The 25,282-nt window shown below is 42.7% G+C and overlaps 1 protein-coding gene across 1 annotated transcript in view; it reads right to left on the bottom strand.

Annotated features, from left to right (window-relative positions):
* grip2b (glutamate receptor interacting protein 2b) overlaps positions 1–25,282 on the bottom strand; it is a 133,065-nt gene that overhangs the window by 23,128 nt on the left and 84,655 nt on the right. Inside the window, exons 2-9 of the mRNA XM_084026517.1 lie at positions 12,317–12,394; positions 7,345–7,480; positions 6,898–7,043; positions 6,267–6,353; positions 5,950–6,025; positions 2,646–2,791; positions 2,071–2,218; positions 577–746 (exon numbers count right to left, since the gene is read on the bottom strand). Of these exons, the coding sequence (XP_083882643.1) occupies positions 577–746; positions 2,071–2,218; positions 2,646–2,791; positions 5,950–6,025; positions 6,267–6,353; positions 6,898–7,043; positions 7,345–7,480; positions 12,317–12,394 (987 nt within the window). The remainder of the gene's footprint in view (positions 1–576; positions 747–2,070; positions 2,219–2,645; positions 2,792–5,949; positions 6,026–6,266; positions 6,354–6,897; positions 7,044–7,344; positions 7,481–12,316; positions 12,395–25,282) is intronic.

The raw sequence follows: 25,282 nt of genomic DNA, 5'->3' as shown, positions 1-25,282 counted from the left end.
GAGAATTCACTACACACAGCCTCGGTGCTCAACTATTTGAATGGCGATATCTGATTCCGATCGCGGTCCTGAACCGACCCACCTGAAAGAAAATAACAAAGACACACACACGCAGCGTGTCGTACAGAAATAAACACAGAGGCCACTGAAGCGTTTTCATTGGTAAGTTGATGCAGTGGAAGCCAGAGAGTTCATGAGGAGGGAAAAGGAGAGCCACGTGCTTAATGATGGCTTTTTGTAGAGCAATAAGATAAAATGAGAACTTTATTGATCCAATGCTGACGAAAATTCAACTGTTACAGCAGTAGACTGATAAAAACGAGGCCAAATAAAATAACAATGTAGCTATTAGAGGTGGGATAAATAATCAATGATGCATCGCAATGCTTTATTGAAAGATGCATCGATGCAATAATAGTCTATCATTATTTATTTTGATTTAAAATTGTGTTTTTTGGGGCAATCTTTACACATCAACTGTGTCACACACATAGGACTTGGATTGAAAGATTTAACGTGGATATTTGACACATTTGTTAATGACTCGTCAGACTTCCAGAGGACCGGTCCACCCACCTGTGTCGTGCTGTTTCCCAGCCAGCCTCGTTTGATGGGAGGGCAGCATTTCCAACTTCACCAGTTCCGTTGTGCTGGCCAACAGCTGCGTCGCCTCCAGAACCGTGCAGTGTTCTGTCAGTGTCCCGTCTATGGACAGCAGGTGGTCCCCAGCATGCAACGCTCCACATCTGGTGCGACAACGGAGACGGGAGCAGGGATGAGGAAGGAATGTTACAACATCGAGAACGCCATACATGGCCGCTGCCGTTTCAGAAATGCTTTTGCCTCGATAACTGTGGCGGGACCTGGGCTTCTAGTCAACCTGTTCAGTTAACTGAGGTTACTGACATCAAGTTCAAGTGCTACATTTATACTTTACAGCCAGACTGAAGCTCTGCGAAATATCCCGGCTCCTAGTGTCTGTGTTAGTGCTAGATGTCTTATATATACAACCTCTGCATATCTGTAATCCAACTGCAGAGCTTTGAGAAGTGGGACAGCTGCATCCACTTTACTATCACATCATCATCTTGGCCACAAGTTCAATAATTATGGTGCAACGTGAAAATGAAATGCGTTAGGCTGATCCGTTTTTTTTTTTAATTCATGCAATTTAAATCATATTGGTCTTATTGACATCTTCGCCATTATGTTCCCATACAGCTAAACTGCACTCTCGATTAGGTTTCCAGACTGAACGTTCACAGTTTGTAAACGAAACGAAACACGCAGCAAAATGACGGTTAGGTTTAATAAAAAACATCATGGTAGTCTTAAAAATAGTCATGGAAATTTGTTTGAGTTGAAACTAGGAGACTTTTGGAGATGGTAAATGTCTTATACAGAAATATTTATGATTCTTGATGATCATCAAGCATCAGTATGAGCAGTACAACAGCTCATACTGTGAGCAGTACAACAGTAATGAACTTAACAGAGCAGTGCCAACCCCAGTTCTGCCTCCTGTCCCTCCTGGGGAAGCAGTTATCTTGAGGAAGCTGCCACGGCGTCTGTATTACGTCTAGGTTAAAGGTGAGAACTTTGTGTTCGGCCATGAGAGACACGCTAGTGTGATGTTTGTGACCTTGCCTCGCCTGGAGAAGCAGAAACTTAATAACTCAGATTAAATGTGAACCTATTCATAAAATGTATTAATCTTACACTGAGGGAATCAGGTATAGAGAAAATGCAACAAAAGTACTACTAATTCAAATTCTTTACTCAATTAAAAGTGAAAAAGCACAGGCTCTGAAATTCTCAAAGCAGAAAGTATCCCTATGAAGGACATGTCTACTGGCTATTGCATTAAAACTAAAGTGCCTGTTTTGAATATGTGAATTTGAAATGTATTTTTTAGTCCTCAGTAGTATTTTGAGATGTGAAATCCAGGACAAAAAAAACCCCAAAACAGTCCAGTTGCTGCTTTAACCCGTGAAGGTAACACGGATGAGTGCATTCATATTTTTATCAATGTGTGTGTGTGTGTGTGTGTGTGTGTGTGTGTGTACGTACCTGTCCACCACGCTGCCAGGTTTAACCCGGTCGATCACAATGACCTGCTTGTTTCGGTGATTGGCTGAAGTCAGCGTGATGCCCAGCGTTACTCCCGGCGCCTTGGCGATTTCCACTAACAGCGGCCCGGAGGCGTTCGTGACTGTGTCTGATTGGAGAGGAAAAACAAAAGTTTTTGTTAACGATTTGGCTCTTCGTCGTGATCTGTGACATGAAACAACCACTGCGGCACACCGGAGCACCTTTTCATGTCTGTTTCGCCAACGTCAGCAGACGAGTTGGAGGCAAAGTTGCCCTTGAAAGCAAAGCAGCAACGATCATCAGATGCGATGACCAGGGGATTCTTTGCAATGCATTCTGGGCGAGTTTGATTGAGCAGTTTTACACTGAAAAAGGGCAGCACTCGGCCTGAGGCGGCAGAAAATACCGACCCCGTCAACAAAAATAAAATCCTATTTTAAAATTCCCATTACCATTTTAGTAAAGTCTGGAAACTTCTGCCCCGAGCTTTCATTCACGGTGTGTTTATGTTTGTGTGTGTGTGTGTGTGTGTGTGTGTGTGTGCAGTCTCTCACCCATGATAGTGATGTCATACTCTATCTGGAACAGCGCTTCCTGGCCGCACTGAGCCAACACGCTGAGGGCATCACTGTGGTTGGCGTTGTGCAGCGGCACGCCGTCCACACCGAGGAGACGGTCGCCGTTACGAAGAATGCCCTCTCTGAACACACAAAACAACACACACACACACAATCTGAATTCATCTGTTTGTCTTTCATACACTTTAAATCAGCCCGTCCTTTAATGTCTCAAGTTCAGATGTGCTTTATTTGCTTCCTTGAAGTATTTGAAACAAAAAAAACCCAACTTCCTCTCACATCTTATCTCCTCCTTTCTTCTTCCTCCTCACTAAACTTTCACATCTTTTCGATTTCAACATCTCTCCTACGTCTTTATCTCACGTCCTCGTCATCCCAAGCTTCTTTTTCTACGTCGACGAGTCTCTGTTATTATTCTGATCTCAGCCTCCTTTCTCTCCGCCGGAGACGTCGAGTATCGTCTCTGAACCGGAGGACAAACACAGCGGGAGGAGCGCTAACATGGCAGATTATACGGCTTTGATGAGTTCAAAATATCTACATTTAAAAATGTTTCCCATTTTATACGTAGAGTATGACGCCTAAAGCTTTTTAACAACACGATGCCAAAGACCAAAAGGTGTCATCACGGCTGGAATGCTCAAATACGCAAAATTAGTATATGAATGGCCCAAAGAGCTGCACGATGGTGTAGTGGGTAGCACTCTCGCCTTACAGCTGGGTTCGATTCCCGGGTCGGCCCGGGTTCCTTCTGTGTGGAGTTTGCATGTTCTCCCCGTGTAAGCGTGGGTTCTCTCCGGGTTCTCCGGCTTCCTCCCACAGTCCAAAGACATGCAGGATGGGGATAGGTTAATTGATGACTCTAAATTGCCCGAATGTGAGTGTGAATGGTTGTTTGTCTCTACATGTTGGCCCTGTGATAGACTGGCGTCCTGTCCAGGGTGTACCCTGCCTTCGCCCAATGACAGCTGGGATCGGCTCCAGCCCCCCGTGACCCTGAATACAGGATTAGCGGTAGACGATGGATGGCCCAAAGAGGTGTTTTTTTGGAGGTCACGGTGACCTTTGATAAAAATTTCCTCCTAAAAGTCCAGGTGTTATTTTGTGCCAGATTTGAAAACAACAAAAAACTCCTCCTGCGAAGGCGTCGTAACGCAGCTTGGTCATCGCTCCTTGGCGTCCGACACTTCATTCTGTGTGTGTGCGACGCACCCACCCCGCTGCATTATGGGTAGAGCAACTGATGGTGGTGTCAATGAATACCACTGTTGTTGTTGTCCTCTTACAAAACGCATCACATTTTTCTCTCTTTTTTTTTAGGTGCACTTTAAATACTCTCAACTTTTAAGCGCCACGCGTGGAGTCGCACCGCTCATTGGTTTTCACACTTGGCCCAGGCAGCCAATCAAATTGAGCGTCAGACACGGTTTACTACTCCTAACGGACAAACGGACAACCCAAAACCACGAAGCTTATGGACACAGTCATCACTGGCACAGAGGGATGAACAGGATTATAAATGCAAAACGGTTTGGATCTGAAATGTTTGGAGCACAATTAAGCTGCAGGTCATATACCCTTAATCCCACCTGCTGGACAAGTTCAATCTTTTCAAGGACAAAGAAACTAAAAGAATCAGTTGAAGCCCAACTTTGCCGTGAGTGTAGACTTCCCCTTTAAAAAGCTCCAACTTAAGTTGGAACTGTCAAGTCTTAAGGACTTCACTGACACTAAGCCTGTTTTAAGAGCCTGCAGGCTCTCTGTCTGGTGTTTCCGTGTGTGTGATCATATGATGATGCAGTAAAAGCAGTTTCTCCATGATCCTGCATAAAAACGGCAAACACTTTGAGAGTTGGTGCTTTAATTCCCCATGGGTGATGCTAAAAATGTAGGCACTCCTGGGACTGTATGGTGCTGTGGATTAACTTTTTCTCCAATTGGCATATAAATGGGATATAAAGCAGCATGAATATCACATTCGTTTCCCCTGGACCTGACCCACATTTGGAATTTGATTTTCTTTAGAACGCTGTGAGATGAGCTCCGGGGCAAAATAACTCAATAGCGAGATGGAATTTAATCTCGGTCTTGTCGCTGTGTGTGTGGACCAGCGGAGGACGAACTAGAATAAGGCCATGAATAATGCTAAAATGAATACTTTCGGTTGATCTGGAATACATTTTTTGACAAATATACGTTGGCTCGCGATGAAACGTCCTTTCAGGAGAGGAAAAGATGCGAGGAACGTTCCTTCGTCTATTCTGTGAAAACGTTACATAACTGCTTAGTTTCGCATGTGCCCTGATTTATTGCTGCATGCAATTCCTTCACAGATATTGTCTGAGCTGATGATTGATCAGAAGTTACACTTTACTTTTTCCAATGGAAGAAGCGTGGAGATGCAGCTGAGTAAAGGCGCCTGTTTGAGTGTGTCCAGTGTTTTCTTATACAGCTGAATTTTATGACGCAACAGTGTTTTTAGTTAAGGTTTCAGAAGGTTTCGGGGCTTTCTTTCTATTATGGCCAAAAATGATTTGATGCATCTGGACTTTAAACCCAGTGACATAAACTAAACATGTACAATTTCCACAACAATACAAAAAAAGAAAGATTACAACTTGGACAAACAAATCAGAATTGAGCAGAAGAAGAAGAAAGCATCTAAAAATATAAATACTGTATGTCTTTTTCAGGCCATTCCTCTCCTGTTTTTTCTGTAGCTGGCTCTCTTTATCTGTCATTTTCAAACCTTTTATACAAACGGGAGGATTTCATTCTGTGAATGGTTGAATCGCTGCTGCGTTACATCAGTTAAAACAGTTGCAAAGCTGACATTTATGTGAAAATGTCACAGATTATCACTTAAAGACGGAGGCTGAGACAGACACATGATGACAACATCAAAGGGATACGAGCTGATTCGTGCAGCTACGACGAACTGTCAACTTACCAGCGACAGTCACAGGAAATGACACGTCGTCGTCGTCTTGGGGGGGTTCATGTGAATGAAGGCGCTGAAGAAGTTCTCACCGGATTCCTGATTGGAACTGGCTGACCTGTCTTACTGTTAGTTTTGTTTTTTCCCCGACTTCAACATTTTTTGAGAGTTTTGATACATTATCCGGAAGAAAGATGCACCCATCGCCCCCCTCTGGCTCCCTGTATAACTGCATGTGCCCGAGCATGTTTGTTACCGCGCATAGCGACTTTATTCACGTTTGCACGTGTAGCTGCATGTATCTACGAGTCTACAGTTCTGTGAGTGTGCAGTCAGCGCTACCTGTCTGCAGGACCTCCCGGCCTCACGTAGGTCACCACCAGGGGGCGGGACTTGTGCCAGTCCTCGTGGGTGCCACCTGCAAGAAGAGCAAAAGCAAAAAGTTCTCACCCTCGAGTTGTGAAATAGAGAACATGTAGAAAAGACAGCGAGAATATGAACAAAGAGACTACAAGTTCTCATTTTTCACAGCTTACAAAACTTCATTTTATTGCACCAACACAAATACATGATGCAAAGTCCATATCTCCACCGGGCTTGTCAATCATTTTTATTCGTGTAGTTCTCTAAATATAGTAACTTCTTTCACTGGTGGTTACCTCTCATGACGAAACCAAAGCTATTCCCCTCTTTGTGCAAACAGATGTCGATCGTCTTTGAAATAACCCCTGAGGTGCTGTCTGGTGCTGAGAGGGGGGAGAAACACAGAGACAATGGGGGAGACGGTTCAGTGTTTCTGCTCCATAATCAGGTGCAACCACAGCTTTGTTCACGTAATAAATTATACATTATTCCAATGGAGCGTAAACATTTAATACAGGAAACTAAAAGCTATGAATAATGACTTAATGTAATGAGTCAATGCTGGTAATTATTACTAAGAGAAACAGAATATTTGGGTGGAAATCCTTTTATCCTCCCGATCTTATCATGTAGACCTGATAAGTCCACAAACACCGTTCTTGAAGGAACCTCTGACCACCACAGTCGGCGCCACAGCTTCTGGAGGAACCTTTCAGAATTTGAGTCCTCAAGCACATCGAGGGTTCCTAGGAGAACCCAGTGCCTAAAAAGGTTCACACTGTGTTTGTGTCTACTGCTTTGTTTCGTCGACTTTGAGGACTATGAAAAGCGCTCTATGAATAAAATGTTTTACTATTATTATTATTTTAGGGTTCGTCGCCCTCTCCCTTATCGAAGCTAGCACTGTATGTATGACCTAATGTTTACCTGTAGGGGGCAGCTCATACTCCACCTCCAGCAGAACTCTCTCTCCTACGTTCTTCAGTAAGCTGATGATCTCTTCGTGCCGCAGTTTGGTCAGATTGATGCCGTTCACAGACTTGATGTAGTCGCCGACGTTCAGCTGGTCACTCCTGTGCCCAAAAACATGGGATGAAAGGACGCAATGGTATCACTTTAAATCCACAGGCCGTTAGAAGAGGACGGACCTACTCTGCCTTTAAAGGTATCATTACTTTTAAATATCTTGACAATTTTTAACAAGATTGAATTCTACATAAACAAATCTATTCTATTCTATATTCTATTAAGATTTTCCCGTTTGCGGTTCTTGTGTTAAGTTAATTTTGTTCACTCCTGAGTGTCATTTTTGTGATTGTGAGATGTTTTTATCACAGTATATACCCTCTCCTCTTCCTCACACATCACACCCACCTGGCAGCCAGCCCTCCAGGCCGGAGGTTCGATACCCGCGGTTTCCCATCCTTGTCGGTTCCGCCCGAGATGGTGAGGCCCAGTGTGCTGCCTTCTTTCTTCACCAGCTCCACCATGGTCACCCCCCGCAGAGCTTCTAAGCAAAAACACACACACACATAAAGACAAATACACACACACACACACACAGAAGAAGGAAGGAAAGAGAAGGACGGGCACACACTCAAGCACACACGAGTACAGCAGAGAGGGTTGGAAAGTGGTTAGCGGCGGCCCTCCGTTCATTCTGGTTCCCGGATTAAAGGGAAGCCGAGTTACAAGAGAGATAAACCCAAAGATGTTTGCTGCTGTGTGCCCTTGAGGGAGACACTGATCCCAAGTCTGCGAGATATAAGAGAGTCAGCCGAAATGACTAAAATGAAAATGTGAGGATCAGATAAGATAAGCATCAGTTAATGAGGATTAACAAAGAGTCGGTGTTTCATTTCACTTGAAAAGCTCCTGGCGGGGATGGAAATGCCTTGAAAGGTTAAAGCACATCATCGGTAACAGCAAACGGTGACACGACACTTCAGGCTTTATTATGTGTGATGGAAATGTTTTCCAACGGGCTGCAGGTTATTGACTACATGGTGTTGTAGAGAGAATCGTTTTTAGAAAATGCTAATCCCCATCAAACAACTCTACTGTGGTTCCCGATTGGAAACCAATGTTAAAAGACGGGTAAACGGCTCTGTAAAGGCAGTTATTGTAGCTGTATGATACCAAATCCCAGTGGACAGTCTGATTTGATTTTAATCATTTAATTTAGCTTAAAATCAAATCAACAACTAAAGTAAGGTCGTTTTTGTGGGGATTAAATATCGTGAATGCAAAACAAACACTGATTTAATCAAAATAAAAAGGTATTACTTAATAGAAACTATTAGATTGTAAAGACGATGATGGTTATTAACTGGTGTCCTATTAGGGTTTTTTTTATTGTAAACATGCAGATGTCTCTAAACCACCAAACCTCTCTAGTATCACATTTCAGAGACCTTTAATTATAAAATGATACCCTTCCATTAAAAATATCTGACAGGGTGTTCTCAAAAAAAATGTTTTTTTTGTTCCTATACCAACAAAAAGTAAAGCCAATCTGTAATAAATGCAACCATGAACCAGGAAGTATAAAGAGTGACAGTCTCCATGTAGGGAGAAGGTTGGGTTTGGACCAGGTTATAGTTTATTTGTCATTATCCTTCAGTACTTTAGTAATGTCACCTCTGTAGTTATTTCAAGCCAAACCGCAATCTTTCCCTAAATCTAACCAATTGCTTCTGCAAAGACGGAAGCTTATTTTGAAATTGTCATTTGTGTTGCTGGACATTCTTCAGAGAACGCACAAAAAATGAGGATTAACATTTGGTAATATATCATACATTCTTCAACAATATGTGTAACCATTTAAACACTATTATTAACAAACTATTTTGAGTCATTATTTGCACCAGATAAATCTCCCGATTGTCTAATGACGTACTTTGAAACAGCCTGTAACTTGTGTAAACCTGCAGCCCTCCAGCGAACCCACCGAAGTGGATTCTCGGAGGACTCTGGTAACGAGGATCCAGGAACAGTGGGTTGACTTATTTGAACAAGAGGACAATAAACTATTGTACAGTGAAACATTCCCCAAACACGCAATTAATACTGTATAAACAAAGGCAACCCAATATCAAGAAAAAAATAATAGAGCAAAGGCCCCGCTATTCTCAGGCTGACTCGAGGTTTCATGAGGTAAACAATTTAATGGGTTGACTTGGGAACGACACGGCGGAGCTGCAGAGTTCAGCTCACCTCGACTCTTCTGCTGCCTTGAAGTTTAGAGGCCATGACAAAAGTTCACGGAGAAGGACTCGTTTCTGCATGCCCAGTTATCCGACTTTTCTGGCAAATCACCAACCAGCCTTTGAACTCCCAACTGGCAGCGATGAACCAGTGAAAAGGCATCTGGTCTGGACCATAATTTAACATCATGCTGGATTGAAGAAGACTTGAAACTATAGATTGAGACCGTAAACTCATGTTTACAATGTTTACTGAGATAATAAATCAAAAGAGACATGGGATCATTTTCTCATATACTTCTATACAATCAGGGAGGAGTCACCCCCTGATGGCCAGCAGATAGAATGCAAGTTTAAGGACCTTCAGCTCAGTTTTCACATTGTTTTGACTTTGTCATTTGATACATTGTCATTGTTAGTTACAACAGCTGTTAGGGAGTAAATCATTCAATGTGTGTCTCAAAATGCAGAAAGAAGAAAAGACAATAAAGTAGCAGCAGTATGTGTGCCGATAGATTGAAGTAAGGTTAATAATAAGACACAGGAAGTTTAAAAATGTCTCGTTTTATTATTGAAACATTAACAGCCGTCCCAAAGACTGGATTGAACCGTTGATAGCACCATGAATTGCGCATTACTTGGAACTACCATCTGTCCGCCTCAAGGTCCGATTCATAAAAGATATTTGTCAATGATATTACGCCGCCGATGGACCATAACGTTTTGCAGCTGAGTTTAATTTCCCCTTTTTTGTCTGATTGTAATTATCCATGTGACAAAGTACTGTATGAACGTTGCCTTTGTCGGCCGAATCAACACAGAGGAGAAAAAGGAAAACTAAACGTTCGGACTGTGATCCCTCAAAACTTCACACAAGGAATTTAAACGTGACCAAGCAAACCCGGATTTGAGGAATGTGCTTCGTTAACCACCAACTCTGTGAAGACGCTAATAATTATATTGTTACTGCATGTGGATATTCTGATTTCTGTGAATTGGCCTATTTTGGCAATAAGGCTCGGAGGGATAGCAACAGTCCAGTGTTGCAGCAAATGTATATTTACTGTATAAGTGACTTTGAGTACCATGAAGAGCGTTCTAGATACAATGTTTAATTGTTATTATTATTATTATTATTGTTATAATAATAATAATTATTATTATTACTATACAAATGATAATAATAATACATGTCTGCATGTTAACTATTTTAAAACCCATAACAATCCAGATACATTTTTCCTTAAAGGAAAATACATTTTACTAAAAATTTAAAAAATTTGAAAAGTTTAAATATGTTTGATATGCTTTGATTGAGAAATATATTTAATCAAAATGATTGAATCAGATACATTTATTGAGCAGCTCATTATTATTTTTCTTACTATGATAGAAGACAATTTTAAAGTCAACCATCAAATATTTTTCACAACAATATTTTCACATCTTGCTTTATATAAATTTGGTCAAGACATTTGTGTGTGTAAATGTTATAGGAAGAAGGAAGTTTCCAGGAAATTTCAAGATTGTGAAAATTGTGTCATTCTGGGTTCTTCAGGTATAAATATGTACAAATAGTACGGATTCACCGATATGTTATTAGCGTGGCAGCACTGTCGGGGCTTGCATTTTACCCTTCAAGAAATTCAGATTCGTTTTTGTATTATTTGCGCAGGTTCAGGGGGCTGCTTGTAAAAGTGCTACAACGCTTTGTTGAATTTGCCCCCTTAGTGTTTTAGTTGGAAGCAGCCAGGAGAACACTGGCAGGTAAAAGAGAACGGCACTGATGTAATGAGTGAAATAAAAACCTCTGAGCTGTACTGATAGACAGCCTGTCCACTTGTTTTTGTGTCATTATCATTTTCACACACACACACACACACACACAGGTGAGATAGATGTGATAGATGGCTAGATTAGGTAAATCCCTCAGGCGACACTTGGGTTTAGTGAGGTGCTTCACACTGCAGTTATCTCTGGTGGGTAAAAACCTACTCACACACACACACACACACACACACATACACACACACACACACTATCTGCAGGAAGGTTCTCTTTCATTCATTACTTCTTGCTAAGATCGTGTTTGCATCGAAGCACCAAAAGGCTTAACAAATGTATGTTGATGCTCATCGGATTCTTCTCAACTGAATCCATCACAAAATGAGTTTTTTTTTTTTTTTTTCTCCCATCCGCAGATGCAGAACTGGTCGTGTTGGGACCAGAAAGAGTTTTATCTACCATTTCATTTTGATGCTCGGGAAAGCAGATTACACAGAAGAAGATTTGTACACCACACAGAGAGAAACTCATGAAATGGTTTCATCTAAACAGGGAACTGAGGAAAGTATTTTTTTTTATCTAATCGGGAAAATTGGAAAAAAAAGCAAAATAATATCTCTCTCACACACACATTGAGATACAGTATTATGAAGTTGTACTCATATAATAACAACAAGGAAACAGACAGAGTCAACAACAATGTGGCTGTGGAAGGTCAATAAGATAAGACGTACATTTAATATCCCCAGAAGGAATATTTAATCAGGCAAACATATGAAGCAAGGTGACACTGCATGAAGAAAGTTTGCTCCAGTTGTATAATCCTGTTCTTTTAACGTGATAAACTTCCTGGTTAAAGTAATGTGATGTTGGGGTGTGGCTCATTACACACACACACACACACACACACACACACACACACACACACACACACTACGGCAATACATACAAAACTAAGGTCTTGTGGGACAACTCACTTTCAAAGAAACCCATTTAATTACAGTGAATCTGGGACCTTCCTGTTATCTCTGCAGTCATCAGGTCACCCTGCCATTCCAACACAAAGCACGTCAGAATCTGATAGTGAACTAGAGAGAAAAATGATTCACTTTGGTCAGCTGAAGCTGTTTTTGTGAACGCTTCAAACTCATTAGGCAAATTGCTGTCGTTGCGAAATGTTGTCTTTAGGCATTTGTCTGAGACAAATTATGAGATTATTATGATGTTTTTGTGTGGCGAGTCTGAGTCTGGATGACAGAGTTCACAGTTGTTTTCTAAGCATTACAGGGTGGGTGGATGAGTGGTTTGATAGATGGATGGGTGCTTGGGTGTGTGTGTGTGTGTGTTGTATGTACCTGGGATACTGTGTCTTCTCGAGGCCATGGTCTGTTCTGGTCCAGAGATATCCTTAGTTTTTCCATACGGCCCGTCATCTAGAGAGAACAGAGACACAATAAAGCTTCATAGGTATCAATGTGCCTGTATTTCTTTGGTTGAGCTTAGGTCGGGGTTAAAGCCTTCATTTCTGTCTAAGATCGTTTTTACCAAATACACAACTAGAGTCTAGTCCACAGTCACCTCTTTGACACAAGCTTTTTTTTTTGGGGGGGGGGGGGGGGGGGGGGGGGGGTGAAATGTCAAGTGAAAGAGGAGCTAGTAGCATATCGTGACCTTATCCACCCATGAATCACGTCTTCCTCTTCTACACGCCTGCCATCTTGGAAAAACAATGAGGCTTCTCCAGTCCCCCAACACGTTGATGAACATATCATGTTATTCATCAATAGTTTACCAAAGCATGATTCTCAAAACATTAAAAATCCTTCTCCAATGAGGTCACAAGGGTTTGTTTCCAAACAGTTATTTTTCATGTCCTCCTACAAATACTAGCAACATGAGCAATCACTGTCAATGGCATCGTGCCACATATCAGTAAAGATAAAGAAATACTGGTCCCCCAAGTTAAAGTCCTGTGTTTGTTTGTCCCAAACCCCCCCGATACGAACAGCAGTCTCCTGTCATGTCCCATCCATCCACCCTGACCTCCTCCCTAAGCTGACTTTGTCACTCATACTACGTCACATGACTTCCTTGAAGGCAGCCCTTCATTTCCTGGCTCACGATTACACTGATTTAAAACTTATTATAGTGCACTACCTGTCACAGTCTCATGTATTTCTGTATTTACCCCGGTGCCTCTCTGGCAGGTTCTTCCACTAATAACCACCCTGAAGGCGTGAACTAAAGACTCTTGAAAATGAACACAAGTTGCCATGAAACATCCAGAGAATCCAAATGACTCTGGTGAGCCCCCAAAGTCCCAAAGAATTCCAACTTCAACTACCAAAGAGTCTGACATCGGCACTTAAGAGGCCGACTCACAGTGGTGCATCTCATAAAGCTGACGATACTGCTGACGAAGTAGAGATGAGCCTGAAATTACACATCTGTTGATTATTATACTTCTTATAGTTTTTTTTAAATTGAAGACCCAAAATCAAAGCTTCATCTCCCATTGAACAGATGCAGCCACAGTGGGTTCTCTCTAAATGCTGTCAGGGGGGTTTATTGAAAAATCTCCGTCATGTATAATCTACTTTGTTATTGCATCAAGCTTGTAAAACGATTACGTGTATTTTCCAGGTAGCTGAAGCTTCAGGTAGTTCGAGTCACTGGGAGTACCGTTCAATAGTTTGACGCATTGATTATATACAGTAACTGGTTTTTGTGAAGTGTTGATGAGGTTAGCCTCTTCCCTGCTTGGCCATCATTGTTATATGTCACAGGGGCGACCAGATGTCCTGTTTTATGGTCTCTGGCAGAGACTGTGGCAGAGACGTGTGAGGGTTTTTAATATTTTTTATAAAGTTATGTATTCAGTTCTCCTCAAATCTCGCCGGGGGTCCGCCTGGAATGATACTTTTAAACTGCTGAATTAAAAGGCTGGAGGCCTGCAACACCACCTTCAAAGTCCAGCACTAAGCTATTAAGGAGTCATTAGCGTTCATTCTGGAGCTCATTTAGATTTCAAATGTCACATTCTAAGGTCTCATGCATGATAAAGGTAGGATATGAAGTATTTTTGTTGACCCAGGCTCTATAACTCAGTTTGACGGCGGCTGTGACAGCAGAGCCGAGGCGGTTGTTGTTGTTGTGGCTCTGAGGGGAGCGGATGTGTCCTACTTTACCACCTCTGCTTCAGGGGGGGGGGGGGAGTTCTACAATTCACAAGACAACTCTCAACTACTTTCCTACCAGACTCCAGAAGAGTCATTAAGTTGCATTATAATCAGGGACAATTACTCCGCAGCTTAAACACAAATGTCTCTGCTTAACTTGCAGGATAAATATGTTATATTTTATGAAGCTCTCCGGCACCTGAAGCAGCATTTTAAACCAGCTTACCGTCATAGACGGAGTTTACAAGTCGGAAAGGATGTCCTGCAAAATCCTTTATCCCCTCAGTGTGCTTTTAATTCTTCTTTTAACACTGTGCCGCCAGACTGCCTTCAAGTCTAAATTTCATTGTTACAAAGTTACTGCAATGGTTTTTTTTTTTTTACCTATGGATTCACGCTGCCGTAGGAAATATTCCATGATTCTGTCACAAAGCTTAAATCACAAAAACCTACATGGGTTTCCATCAGGCAGCAACCTCTGGTTCTGTAAAAGTGAAAAGCCAAAGCTGAAGTGCCTTGAACTTGCATTCTCTCTGCTGGCCATCAGGGGGAGTCTCCTCTCTGATTTTATAGAAGTCTGAGAAAATTATCCTCACTCAAGGCTTCATCGTAGTGCACAAACCAATGGGTGACGTTACCATGACTGCTTCTTGTAAACGGTCTGAGCTCGGACACTGACTAAAAAATGGATCAATATTTGAAAGGAAAGAGTGATGTGGGTGACAGACCTGCACAGGTAAGACCTCCAAAGTGCTCCGTTTCACAATAATAACGTAGCGTGAAATGAGTGAAAAGCCGAATCACGCAGAAGGTCCTCGAATGAGATCAGGTTGCTTCCTCACACGAGGTGGTTTCCTGCCTTCCAATAATCTCAGAACTTTGAAATATGTAGCACTTTCCCCACCGGTGAAGCTTGGAAATCAGTTCTCCTCCCGGCGGTGACAGTGGAAAGGAGGCCATTGTTGTTGTGTCGCAGTTTAGCGCTCTTCACAGAGGTGTAATGAGTTTAATAATTCATAAGTTGTTGATTCAATTTTGCTTTAAACCACTTTCATAACTTATCTGGCTGGCTGCCTTCCCACTGTGGGGCTGTCACAGGCATAATGGACCCCAGAGGCTGCTCATCAACACACACACACACACACACACACACAGAGGAACACGTGCACACAAAACAACATGCACGCCTCTGGCAGCACAGACCGATGCATACCCAAAAGGATTTAGGCACCAAATTTACACACCTGCATGTGCTCAGGCACCAAAACAGATGAGGAATGTTTGTACAGTGCGGGTGAAAGTTCTACACACAGTAACTAACACACACTATGGACAGGTTTACTTTGACATTTTTATGCACATGTTGAAGTCTTGCATTAAAGCTGATTGGAAATGGCAAAATTGAAAAAAGCTTCATAAATCTTCTTCTTCCTTTTTTTTTTATTTTAATGGTGGCAGGCAAACAGCTTTCAGGTGTTCTACCGCAGCCCATTAATCTGGAGTGTGGACCAACGATCTGCAATCTCTCTAATACGCCAACTGCTACTACTACTACTACTAATGCTACTGCTACTAATTCTACTACTGTTGCTACTACTACTGCTACTACTACTACTACTGCTACTGCTACTGCTACAACTACTGCTACTGCTGCTATTACTGCTACTACTGCTGCTACTCCTACTGCTACTACTACTACTACTACTACTACTACTACTACTGGTACTGCTACTACTACTACTGCTGCTCTGTTAACTGGCAGATTATAACCACGTAAAACCTTAAGTGGCAACTTCTGACCAAGTTACGCAGTCGCCAATGTTTTTCCCTCCAAACCAGTGGACGTGCCTTATTTGTGTTTCTTTTTTGCAACATTTCAAATGTTTGCTTAAAATTCCTTTGCCGGTTGAATGGAAACATGGCTACAACTAGACAGAAAGAACACTGAAGGATGTCTCGTCTGTAACTGGATGTAAGTCACAACTTTTACCCCCCGAGCAGAATGAATCATCAGCTCTTGACCGCCAAACCCACAAAGCTATTGTGCCATCGTTCAGTTCTTCTGAGACATGTGATCTGTTAGCATCAACAGTCTGTTTGAAGGAGAACACAGATCAGCTTCACTCAGGGCCGGACCGGTACCGTGTTCACCGCTGTACGGTGTTAGTTTACTTTCATTGTAGTATACGGTACGTACATATAGTGAAGGTATAGTACTTATACCTTCAGTATAAGTACATATACGTATAAGTATATGTACTTGTACTGAAGGTATAGCAAGTATATGTACTTGTACTGAAGGTATAGTACTAAAACCTTCAGTCTAAGTACATTCAATGTGATATTATGGGTCCATTAGCTAGCAACATGTACTTATACCGTCAGTATAAGTTGCTATACTTATACGTAGCCTACATATACTTCCAAATACTTATACCTTCAGTATAAGTATGTGTCATATATGGCCTTCAGTTTAAGCACATTCAATTTGATATTATGTGTCCGTTAACTAGCAACAAGTACCACAAACTACCAGTAAAAGGAGAAAGCTGAGGATAAAGATCAGGGAGGGGAAGGACAGCTACAGGAGGAAGATGGAGGATCAGCTGCAGCAGAATAATGTCAGTGTCTGGACAGGCCTGAAAACCATCTCTGGCCACAAGAAGCTGGACTCCCAGACTGTAGGGGACCAGGGGTGGGCTAATGACCTAAACTTATTCTTCAATAGGTTTGATCAGCCTCCCACCCCTACCCCGACCCAGCCAGCCCTGCTGCAACCCCTTTCATCTGCATCTCCATTACACTGCCCAACCCCCAACACCCTCCCTACAGTTCCCAGCTCACATCCCAGTAGCTCAACTCCTTTCATCATCACACAACCCCCCTGCTCCACCCTGTTCTTCACACCTAACCAGGTGAGAAAAGAGCTCAAGCAGATCAAGGCAAAGAAGGCTGCAGGTCCTGATGGCATCAGCTCCAGCCTCCTCAAATCCTGTGCGGCCCAGCTGTGCAGGATTTTGGGGATCATCTTCAACATCAGCCTGAAACTGGAGAGAGTACCACAGTCATGGAAGACCTCCCGTGTGGTACCGCTGCCAAAAACATTGCACCCGAAAGATCTCAACAGTTACAGGCCGGTGGCACTAACATCCCACCTGATGAAGATCCTGGAGCGGCTAGGGCTGTTTCATCTTCGCCCTGTGGTAAGACCAGCGATGGACCCGCTGCAGTTCGCCTACTAGCCTAGCATTGGGGTGGATGACGCTGTCATTTACCTGCAGGACAGAGCTCTTTCTCACCTGGAGAAGTCTGGGAGCACTGTGAGGAGCATGTTTTTTTATTTCTCCAGTGCTTTCAACACCATGCATTTCTGAAGGACAAGCTGGAGCATGCAGGTGTGGATCCTCACCTCACATCCTGGATTGTGGACTATCTGACTGATTGACCCCAGTATGTGAGGATTCTGGATTTTGTGTCTGACATGGCAATCTGCAGTACAGGGGCCCCACAGGGAACAGTTCTGGCTCCGTTCCTTTTCACCCTGTACACTGCAGACTTCTCCTACAGCTCCCCCTCCTGTCACCTGCAGAAGTTCTCTGATGACTCTGCAATTGTCGGCCTCATCACATATGATGACGACAAAGAGTACAGAGAACTTGTACAGCACTTCGTGGACTGGTCCCTGCGGAACCGCCTCCAGATCAATGTGGGGAAAACTAAGGAACTGGTGGTGGACTTCCGCAGGAGACGACACTCTCCTCCATCACCCGTGAACATCCTGGAAATGGACATTGAGATGGTAACATCTTACAAATACCTGGGTGTTCACATTAATAATAAACTGGACTGGTCTGATCATGCTGCTGCGCTCTACAGGAATGGTCAGAGCAGACTCTACCTGTTGAGGAGACTGAGGTCTTTTGGAGTGAAGGGTGAACTCCTTAAGATCTTCTACGACTCAGTAGTGGCATCAGCCATCTTTTATGGAGTGGTCTGCTGGGGCAGTAGTATCACAGCTGTGGACAAGAACAGGCTGGACAGACTGATTAAGAAAGCCAGCTCTGTCCTTGGATGTCCCCTTGACCCAGTGGAGGTGGTGGGAGAGAGGAGAATGGCTACCAAGCTATTATCTCTAATGGACAATCTCTCCCACCCCCTGCAGGACACCATCACAGCACTGGGCAGCTCCTTCAGTAACAGACTGAAACATCCTAAATGTCTGAAGGAGTGTTATCGCAGGTCGTTCCTCCCTGCAGCTGTTAGACTGTATAACAAGCACTGCTCTCAGTAGACCACACATAACCAGGCTCCTCATCCCATGTGCAATAGACTGTTATCTTACACAAGTGCAATACAAACATAACATCCCATGCTCAATCTCTGTCTATCATGTAAATATCTAGTCTATCCTGTATATATTCTGTAAATTGTCTATTATGTACATTATACATTCTACTTTATTTAACTTTCTTTATATAGTCTTAGTGTTAATATCTTTTTATATTGTACTTTTCTTGTCAATGCATGTTTATTATTTAAAATCATTTTTTTTACTGTCTTGCTGCTGTAATGCTATAAAATTTCACCACTGCGGGACGAATAAAGGACTATCTTATCTTATCTTATCTGTAATGGTTGTCAGGCTGTTCTGTTCTCCTTCGCATACTTCTGATGTTCCAGTCACCTCCGGTGATGTGAACGCTGTAACGCTTGCTCCTGAGATCAGGACACTTCACACATTGAACAGGACGAGAATACGCTCATGATTTTCAGAGTTAATACAACGCCTATTTTATGAAAAAAATACAAAATGGGGAGGTTGTACCGGTACATTGCTGAAAAGCCAAAACCTTGGTCTATTATGATATACCTTCAGATTGTGTAATTTAACTAACTTTTTATTTTCAAAATTAAAACCTGTTTTATCCAAATTCCCAAGAATCAGTGAATTACAAAGTCCCAACATCACCCAGGAGCAAACGGTACAGCGACAGTGACTATAACTGTTCTAAATCCTTTATAAAGTTATTAGAAGGTCTTACATCAGTCAAAGGTTGTGGCCATGACGGGGCCAGAGATTTAGATTCTTCGTAACAAAAGATTAAGATGTAACTTCAGTATGCATCGTCTGATCTACTCCAAACTTCACGTTTCGTCATAGTCCCACCTTGAACACGTCAGCTCGCCAATATTGACACACGGTCAGAGCGCCACCCACTGGCTGCAGAAAGTAGGCCTCATTTCACAGTCGGTGTCTGCTTTTCGTGAAAAATTCAGCCACCTGGTGGACGCAGGAAGAGACCTTGGACTCAGTCGCACCGTGTCCCAAACAGCTGAAGATTCAGACACGCATCGGCAGGCGTCGAGGCCAGGGGAGGCGGCCGCAGCACTGGTTGTATTTTTTATTTATTTTTTTTTTCTCTGATTAAGAACGTGGGAGGAAACCGAAGCACTCGGAGAAAACCCATTCCAACACAGTGACAAGGAGTTTAAGGCCCTGTTATGCGACACAGAACATTTTGTACGGGTCTTTGGTTGGCTGACGTGCAGCTTCAGCTTGATCACTCAGAGAACCTGTGAAGGCCGCTGACTGATTTTCATCACTTGGCTTTGAGTGAGAGAGATGCTCTGTTGTTTCTGCCTGGTTTTCATCATTTTGAGATTCCAAGTCTGAATGTTCCTCTGGGATTGCTGAGTGACGTCTGAAGAAGGGGAACAGTCTGGCCAAAGTTTTTTGCAGCCTTTTAAAGGACCTTCTGTTGTTGTTTTTTGGCCTCTCCAAATGCTTTTTTAGGGTCTGGATTATTTTCTGGTAAACCAATGGATTCTTTGACAGCAGCTCCTCAGCATCAACCTTCTTCTTGCGGAGGTCCTTGTGTACCGCCTTGGCGGTCTCCTTGATACAGAGTTCACTTGGCTTGACAGGAATGTCACACTCTTCGAGCTCTTCACAGAGCATCTGTTCCAGTGTCCCGATGATGGTTGCCATGTCCTCCCTGGAAATTTGGATTGACTGATTTTTCATAATCTGCCCAACCGTCATTGACACCAGAATTATGCACTGCTCGTTGTTCAACTGTCTTTTGGTTGGCTGACGTGCAGCTTCAGCTTGATCACTGCTAGCTTCTTCACTCAGAGAACCTGTGATGGCCTCTGACTGATTTTCATCACCTGACTCCCTGTCGGAGAGATCCTCTGCTGTTTCTGCCTGGTTTTCATCATTTGGAGATTCCAAGTCTGAATGTTCCTCTGGGATTGCTGAGTGACGTCTGAAGAAGGAGAACGGTCTGGCCAAAGTTTTTTGCCTTTTAAAGGACCTTCTGCTGCGACTGTTGTTGTTTTTTGGCCTCTTCAGATGCATTTTTAGGGTGTCTGACTGATTTCCATCACATGACTCCCTGTCGGAGAGATCCTCTGCTGTTTCTGCCTGGTTTTCATCATATGGAGATTCCAAGTCTGAATGTTCCTCTGGGATTTCTTCCTGATTATCATCACTCGTAGTGTCCCGTTCTGAGAGGTCCTCTGGGTTTAAGGCGTTATTTTGATCACTCAGAGATTCTAGGTCTGGATGGTCCTCTGGGATTTCTGCCTGGTTTTCATCAATCATAGTTTTGCAGTCTGAATGGTCCTCTGGGTTTGATAGGTCCTTTGAGAGTGCTGGTAGTGCTATTCCTAACTCTACAATTATATCACTCACAAGGTCCCTCTCACTCTCATGAAAATGTGTCTGATGGGTGAGCCAGTTACACATGAATTTCATGAAAAAGTCGGTTTCAGTTTTGACGTATTCCCTGAAGTATGACTTGCGTCCGTCTACAGGATTTAGATAATCATACATTTTGTCAATCAAGTCCCTTTGTTTGACATCATGCAGGCCCCTGCGAATGTTGGTGTTGATCCTCCTGTAGAGACACTCCTCATCTGCCAGTGTGACCATCTCCGTCACCAGGTTGTTGATGGCCTTTATGAGCCGCTCCAATGATGCTTTGTGTTTGGGTTCAGGGAAGCAGTCGAGTTTCTGGCGCAACTTTGCCACCAATTTGATGATCAGCTCCTTTGACAATCTCTTGACCAGAAAGACCTTGAGCTTGCTTGCCAATCGTCTCCTGCAAGATTCTCTCCTGGCGTCTTCTTCAAACTCATTGGTCTCCATTCTGAGTTCCTCCAGGAACAGCTTCACTATTTCAGATGCTGTTTCTTTGGTTTGCATTGTGGCGGTGGACAGAATCAGGGAGCGTTCCTTCTCGGAAATGTTTGCACCTTGTCCGAGGACACTGAAAACTCTTACCTGTTCCTCCAGGACCTTCTTCACCACTTCAGTGGTTTCACGTGTGAAGCATCCTTCTTCTTCTACTGGGGGGTTCTGACAGACCTCCCCTGTGTTCCCAGTCTCCGGAGGAGTTGTGGCCATGTCTCTCTTTCTACAGTCCATAGTATCCTTCTTGTAGTTGCTGTGTTTGTGAAGATAATGACTTTCTCAAGATAATGACTTTCTCAAGTTGAAGTGATTTTACTTCAAAGCCAATGGAATGCGATGACATCACTTCAAAGCACAGTTCAAATTTGAAAACATTCCGCAACCATTTGAATGAAATGGAATGCCCAATCATAGCTTAGCAACTGTTGCTAGGCGCAGCTACTCCAGTCAGAATGTCTCTGTCTATGGCTTTTCTTAAAGTAAATATAATACATATAAGAATGTCTGTATCCTAGCTGTATCTTTTCAGACATACTGATCTGTCATCACCATTCCACTTCCTGGGAGCCTCAGTCCCGGTCGTAGACATGTAACCATGGTTACCCAAGTCAACCTCATGATTGTATAAGAATCACAAAGTGTATTAAACCTGACAGAGTGAAACATTATTGACTTTACAGAGTTTTTGTGAACACTGCGCATGTGTTAAAGAATACAGTTAGAAGACAGTAACCACAGTAAACAGCCAAGTTATCTCCAATGACAACATAGCCAACAAGCCGATAAATCACGTAAACATGTTGATGAAGTATTACATTACAGTATTACATGTATTACAAGAGAATAGAACAAAATTTGAATAATTTTCATGTTTAATAAAATAATAAGTAGTTGTAAATGTATATGGTGGACCAGAGTCTGTGGCATGATGATTAAGTGACAAAAAAGGATTGAATTATACAAGGTTGGGTTCAAATAATCGTTTTTCCGACACGCATACACACACACACACACACATGATAGACAGATAGTCATGTCGAATATTCTAACTTTCCAACTTTCCATAAGAATGGCTCGACCCTCAAGAATCCATGATGAGCAGCTACAAACAGAATCTCTCACCAGAAATGAACTGATTCACAACTGAAAGTGAAGCATAAAAAGCGGCGAGTGGATCGATGGATACGCTGACTTCAGACACGGTGAAAGTCGGGGGGGATTTAAAAACGTGGGCTGTATATTGTTAATCCTATGAATTACCTAAAATTGTAAAACACAGAATTTAGTTTGAGGTTAGAGGGTTCCTTTTACAATTTACAGCATTATTTCTATGAGAATCTATTTCATATCCAATCAAGGTTGGTATTGTAACTGAAATATCCCGAATCAAATCGGAGATTAAATCGATTCCGGACCTTGTGAATCGGAAACGAATTGATTCAGGAAATCAGTGGCGATACCCAGCCCTAGAAATGTATTCTGCATAATTCGGGGGATGACAAGAATTATAATTTGGGACACTGTTGGTTTTATCCGGAACAATACAAAGTAGAATTCAGGACAGTTGTGGGACACTGAGCAAAAAGGTGAATGGGCATGCTAGCTGTTTCCATCCCTCTCTCCGCCAGGCAGGCAGGCGTGCGCACACAAGAGACCACACCCACCAGGGGGAATACTAACAAGAAAAACGTCACATCCGGTCATAATTAGAAATCTAGGTTCGTATGACGGTTGTTTGTTAGCATGTTAGCAGCGGTCGCGGGCGGACCGGAGCTCGTCTCTCCGGTGTTTGTCGCCGACCGTCTGACCGGAGATCAGCGAAGGAAAAACGGTGCGAAAACATGAAACCCGAAAAAGCTGGCGGACGAGAAGCTGCTGCAGGAGAGGGACCCGAGTCATCACACATTTTCTATTTAAGGTCTCTTTTCTGCTGCCGTTCTCCAGCTCTGCCTGATAAATTAGTGCCTCCTGGTGAATAATCTGAATGTGATTAAGCTAATGACTGCTGACGCTGTCAGCTTACAGAACAGGTTGAATTATAGACGAGGCGTCAGGCCAGATTTCCTCCCTGCAATAGAAGCCCTGGCGTAACGCTAACGGTGCGAGCATCCTTTCAGACGGAGACGGTAATGACTTCAACTAAAGGCAGGTCGACAGACTAAAGGATGGATGTCATCATCAAAGTTCAGATTCAACACTCAGTTACAGCAATAATGCTGTTGTTGTTGTTACCGAGTGAGTGAATATATGCTTTGATCTTTTCACCAAACGTCAAGTATCAAGTAATTGAGGACATACCAGTAGTTTTTTTGTTCAGACCATAATTGCAAATGAATGCCTATTTTTGGGCACTAATTATACTTTTGTCTTGTTCTTATTATTATCATCAGTCGTCATACATGTTGCAGTCGTAGCTTACAGTACTGTTCAACATCAGCTAACTCAGGGACATATTTGTGTGCACGTGAAAAAACAGTCTTGCTCGCCAACATTTTCGTTTTCAGAAAAAATATAACCAATAATATGTTTCATAAATATGCTTGTGACACGATTGGGTAGACACAAAACTACTTGGTTAAGGTTAGAAAGATGATGATGATTTGTGTTAAAATAATGACGTAACAACACAACAAGACAACCACCGATTGCCTTTACTGCTACCTGCTGATGTGTGAAATAGTGTGATATCACTAGTGTGATGATGTCACGCATGTCATAAACAAAACGGGGAACCACTACAAGAAAAACAGCTTCATAGCACTGGAGGTTTAAAACTCAAAGTGAAACCTTTTGACTAGCCTCGCTCTAAAGACAAAGGAGTTTGGCACAACAGAGATCACGTTTCAGTTCCTGTATCACCACTAAATTGAACCCTGGCTGCTCCAATTTCAAGTGGACAATAATTAAATGTGAACACTAAAACTTTGGTTCAGTTTAGGTTCTAGTATTTATTTTTAACGAATAGGACCATCTAAGATTAATTTCATGGTTTTTGGACTCGTGAAAAAGTCCACTGCGGAAGATGGGTTTCTTTATTAAGAGAAGGAACATATAAAACATGTCCACACTGGATGCATTTGTTCCAGAATTAAGAATGACTGACCAAGACACAGTCACACACAAGGTTGAAGTAGAAAACTGCAGGTGCATAATCCTCTGCTTGTTTTACAGGGTTGTAGGTTAAGACCTCCAGATTAGAAGGACAGAAACACCTGCTGGGCCTGCGTGTGTGCATGCATGCATGAAGGGAATACTAACCGACACGGCTCTGTAGCGTGCTGCAGGATTCCCTGCTTTCACCAAACCGCCACACAGAAATGTTACGTATGCGATACGACCACACAGATGACGTCTTCATCCTCAAGGGTGGGCTGCCGACGCCTGAGGTCCAAAGAGACCCGCCCCCTCATAATACTGCAGCGGCATTTATACGGCAGGTTGAACCTAAGCACCTGGGCGCTTACTCTGAGTTACAAAGCAGTCATGTGAGATTCATCAGCGACGCATAAATCAAGGGGCGCATAGGTGTGAAACCACCCGGGAATATTTGTAAAAAAGCACCATTGGCCAGATTATAACACAGTCAGTCCGGTTTCTTTGTGTTGATCACTTCTTCTTCTGTTAGTCGGGACAACGTGACGGTACACCACAAATTGCACAATTCGTGTCCCTGTACAGGAAACCAATAAAATGCATTTTGTGACAATTTCATGAACTGCTGTGAGACGGGGTTGCATAACAACATTCACAGAGCTCCTTATTCAGCCTGAACACTTCTAAGCATAGAGTCCTAGCTGAAGAGGGATGTAGGAAACTTTCAGATAATATTGTGAAATAAAAGACGACAGAAGAAAATGTGTTCGGCTAACCAAGTAAAATCTCCTGCGACCCAGTCTTTGGTTAAAGGAATACCCCAACATCTTGGAAAATATGTATCGTTGAGT

The sequence above is a fragment of the Eutrigla gurnardus genome (genome assembly GCF_963514095.1).
Source record: "Eutrigla gurnardus genome assembly, chromosome: 2".
Lineage (NCBI taxonomy): Eukaryota > Metazoa > Chordata > Actinopteri > Perciformes > Triglidae > Eutrigla > Eutrigla gurnardus.
Note: the sequence above shows the minus strand (reverse complement) of the source record. Positions and strands in the feature narration are given on the sequence as shown.